Raw genomic sequence first — 4,256 nt, 5'->3', positions numbered from 1 at the left:
CTCGGCCACCCCCGCCACCCCCTCCTCGACCACCCCCTCCGTCCCCCCCTCCACCACCCCCTGCATCCCCACCCCCGCCACCGCCTCCCTCTCCTAGTCCTCCGCCCCCACCGCCACCCCCGCCGCCTCCTCCGCCCCCGTCCCCGCCGCCTCCTCCTCCACCTCCGCCGCCCCCTTGCTTGTCCTGTGTCTACGTTACCTTGGACCCACCCGCCAGTGCAGTGTTCAGGATCGTCTTCACCCCGGATGACTGCACAAGGATCGCCGACAGGATTGTTGCCGATGTCAAGGCAGAGGCCGCAACCTACGGATCCATCCTAATTGGCGAACCAGTTTCAACTTGCAACGACAGATACATCAAGGTTTGCTTTAACTTCGTGTCGGATCCAGTCGCCGCCCAGCTACAGCCCTTCGTATCGAACCAGGTGTCCTTCTGGCTGAACGAGGCTCTGGGCGCCCCAGCCTGCCCGGCCTACCTGGCGAACTACAAGGTGACGGTCAAGGTCGCTCCGGACGGCGATCCGTTCAACACCCCCACGGGCGGCTGCCTGGACGCGCTTACCTCGGTTGCTTGTAACGCAGGCAGCATCAACTACCCGAAATGCGTGTAAGTAGTGGTGGTGGGGGTACATCATGGCACGGGTACACTGCCTTGCGAGGTGGTAGGTAATGAGGACATGACATCTGTCCGGCCCCGTACAGCATTAGACGAGCTGATGGAAGCACAGACAAACAGACAGACAGACAGACAGACAGACAGACAGACAGACAGACAGGTTACACAGATGAATATGCAGGTAGATAGATGGGTAGGCAGTTAACTAAAGCCCGACTTCTGACTTGCCAGGTCTCAACTATGCATCGATGAAATCATTCTGAAGTTGGTATGGTTCTCCACTGTCCGGCTTTTACGCGTCTGAATGGCGGCACAAGGAGACGACTTAAATGTGGAAGTCCAACGGTGGATTTTTCGTGTCCTGCCTTGTCGCGGGACGAAATATTGAGCAAGCAGCACACGCACGCACACTGCTACAGCTGCAGTTGCAGCTGAAGCCGTAGCATCCAACCCGCTTCAACGAAACAGCTGTGATGGCCGTACAAGTCCGCACGGGAACCCAGCGCGAGCTGCGCGGGCTGTCCCTTTCCATATACCAGAAATTTTCCCGTGATCGTTCCTCTTGTCGTAATAATCATTGCCGCATCCTGGATTTTGCCTCACCACTTTGTGTGGTTCGCAGGTGCAACACCCGCCAGGCATCAACATCATTCGCCGTCATCCCCTTCATGAACAAGTACCCTGGTCGCAAGAACTACACCAACTTGTATTGCTTCAGCATCGCTGTCGTCACCCCGACAGCACCCAACGTGAGTTTGCCGCGAGCAAAAAGATTCATGCTTGCGTTTGGGTGCATGATTCCCGGGGGGGGATAAGCTACTGCGAGATGATGATGCATGCTGCATGATGTGGTGGTAAAGCTCTGGGGTAATATGTACTCCTAACTAGCATGGTGACCATGGCTGAGCTCCCAACCAATGCGGCTCTGCGGAGGTAAACCAAAACAACAAGCTTGATAGTTTGGTCAGTTGGAATCTAGAGGTGAACCCTTCCTCCGCCTCCAATAGCAGTTCATATGCACGGCCTGTATCGCTTTGGCTACTTGGGTTGCCGCACTATGGTACAGGTTGCACACAAGTGCCTCCAGCGTCGTTATGTACACGTCGTTCACGTCCTAAGTGCCGTACAGAGGCTCCTCGGCCAACTAAGCTTACGCAATGTGTATGTACGGCTGGTTGCTTAACATGGGCCCGAGACCGAGCTAGCTTGCTTTTGCCTGAGGGTGCCTGAGGGTCAACCTCCTCGTGAACCACCACACACTGCGCCAATAGTCCCTCCCTGCCAACTACCCATGCTTGCACCCTCGCATCGCCCTAGCAAAGCCATTCCCTAAGGTTGAGGACTTGCCATCAAGGGGTCGCACAGAAATCTGTGATTTAGGATCTGATCCCCTTGTTTAATTAAAAGGGAGTTCAGCTTGAATCGCCCAGCTCTCACTAGTAGGGTCTGAGTAGGGCCCCAGCTGGCGGGTTATTGGCCCTGTGCCAGGGTTACACGCACCGCCCTAGATTTGGCCCACATGGCTGATGGGAGGGTCTTCGGCGCCGGGTTGGTTGGTGGACACAGACGAAGATACGCCGGTGAAGGACAGTTTTAGGAGGCCGTGGAGGTTTTAGGAGTGGCTCCCAACCCTTGCAACGCTGGACCCTTAATGCACGCCCGGGTTCCGGTCATGGTCATGGTCATGGATTAGACTAAGCTTTACTTCATCCTCCCTCCCTTCCGCTTCCCCTTTCCCCGCCTGCTGCCGCCGCACCCCTGGTATGGTGTAGAGCGCTTGTGGCAAGACGACCACCCTGCGTTCTGTGGAGTTCTGGGCCGACGATACCCAGCGCGCCCGCGTCAAGGGCATGGGGGTCATGCCCAAGGGCGCCACTACCATGACCTACCTCTCTGAGTCATGGGGTCCTGTGGGTGACGACACCCTGAAGTCACCCGTCCTCAACTGGAACAAGGCTCAGGCCGACGGCGCGATGGTCTGCCTGGAGGTGGAGTACATTACCAATTTGGATACCTTCTGCAAGTACGGCCATGGCACTTGCTGGTAAGTGGTACCGCAAGTGCATCGACACAAGGCGGATGCGTCTAAAAATATAAATATAGATAAATACCAGGATTGAAGCCCAATGAGGGCAGCAACGACATTGGAGAGAGTTGGTGGAAAGAGGATTTTTGTACGGCTAAGGGGCAGCGGGGACTTCCAGCCCGTTTCAACTAAGCAGGGGCCATACCCCGATGTAATTGTAGGAGTGGATGGAGTTGGATTGATCTAAATCAGCACTGGTCTCCGTGCTGGCTCTATCTCACTCGCTGTATGTCTCTCTGTTTGTGCATTACCTCTGCGCGTCAGGCTGAACCTCTTCAACGACGACAAGAGCTGCTGCCCACTCTACTCGGCGACGCTGCTCTGAGCGGCAAGGAGTTACTGGACGGGCCTTATGGCATTGCGTGCTTGCATGGGAGATGATACGTTGGGACTTGAGGAGCCGCTGCCTGCCTGCATCTGCTGCCAGTGCTTCGCGTTTGTGCTGCGGATGCTGCCCCATGGCATCAGGGCGCGTGCCCTCACCACCACACGAACCCACGTCACCGCTTATAAATACTAGCGCCATGCATGTGCGCGCGCTCCGTTCGAGTCCCGGTGCCTTGTGTTATTGCACATATGCTGTGGAAACCGCTTGGTTCGGGAGTGTGCTATCGCGCCCCCGACACACTCAAATTTCATACTACTTCATGCATCGCGCAACCCCCGGTGGAAAGCACCGTGCTAGTGCTTATCTCCGCGATAAAGTGCGGTGCGCTTGCCTTTCGACTGTGAAGTATTTGCTACAAACTTGGATGGCAGCAGCACGTTGTAAACTGTGGCGAACTTGAGATGGTTGGAAAGAGATATAGAAATAGAGGGGCAGTCCGGGGCACACCGCAAAAAGTGTTTTGTGAACTCCTTCACTCGCTTCACAGTTGTTGGTTAGCTGTTCTGGTATGCTCGTACATCATGCACCTGTACGAATGTTGATGTCCTATGGTCTCCATAGGAACTAACAGTCGTCAGTGTGATCATGCCCCAGCATCTGACTGCTACTGGTATTAGCAGGTCTTTGGAAAGACTTATACCTCAAAACCGCGATACACGGCCGGGTTAGGTACACACGTCTGCGTGCTGACACATAACCCGCCCGAGAATTCACGCTTTTGGGGCGGTTGGGGCAGTTGCCTGGAAATATATGTATATTGGATTCAGGTGCATGCACGCGCGCTCAAGCATTTCGTGTTGTGCCCCACGTCGCTCATCACTGCCCACCTCGGCAACCCTTTACTTAACCAAACCACAACAATTGCGAGCAAGGTACCGATTTGCGTTCATCTAAATTGCTGTTTCAATCGTCGTGCGCTTTTGTGTATTACGTTTCAACTCTCTTGCTGCCGTTTAATCTAATAGTAGGGATCAGCCATTGCGATACCTCTTCAAAGTGCGAGGGTTCATTCGTAGAAGTGCCGGAATGCTGTACTGCGACAAAAGGCATCTATCATGGAGTCGCCGGTGTATCGGCTGCATTGAAGCCTGTTTAGGCTACTTAGCAAACACGTTACCGGTTTGCCGCGGATGCACGACCCTATGCCAGGATGTAACCTGCGCAAA

General features: G+C 54.9%; 1 protein-coding gene across 1 annotated transcript in view; it reads left to right on the top strand.

Annotated features, from left to right (window-relative positions):
- Positions 1 to 4,256, top strand: part of phV40 (extracellular matrix glycoprotein pherophorin-V40) — a gene marked incomplete at its 5' end in the record, with an annotated part of 6,038 nt that extends 1,782 nt beyond the window's left edge. The window contains 4 exons of the mRNA XM_002954217.1: positions 98 to 607; positions 1,239 to 1,365; positions 2,389 to 2,660; positions 2,967 to 4,256. Of these exons, the coding sequence (XP_002954263.1) occupies positions 98 to 607; positions 1,239 to 1,365; positions 2,389 to 2,660; positions 2,967 to 3,027 (970 nt within the window). The 3' untranslated portion in view covers positions 3,028 to 4,256. The remainder of the gene's footprint in view (positions 1 to 97; positions 608 to 1,238; positions 1,366 to 2,388; positions 2,661 to 2,966) is intronic.

The sequence above is a fragment of the Volvox carteri genome, assembly GCF_000143455.1.
Source record: "Volvox carteri f. nagariensis unplaced genomic scaffold VOLCAscaffold_41, whole genome shotgun sequence".
In the NCBI taxonomy this organism is placed as follows: Eukaryota; Viridiplantae; Chlorophyta; class Chlorophyceae; order Chlamydomonadales; family Volvocaceae; genus Volvox; species Volvox carteri.
Note: the sequence above shows the minus strand (reverse complement) of the source record. Positions and strands in the feature narration are given on the sequence as shown.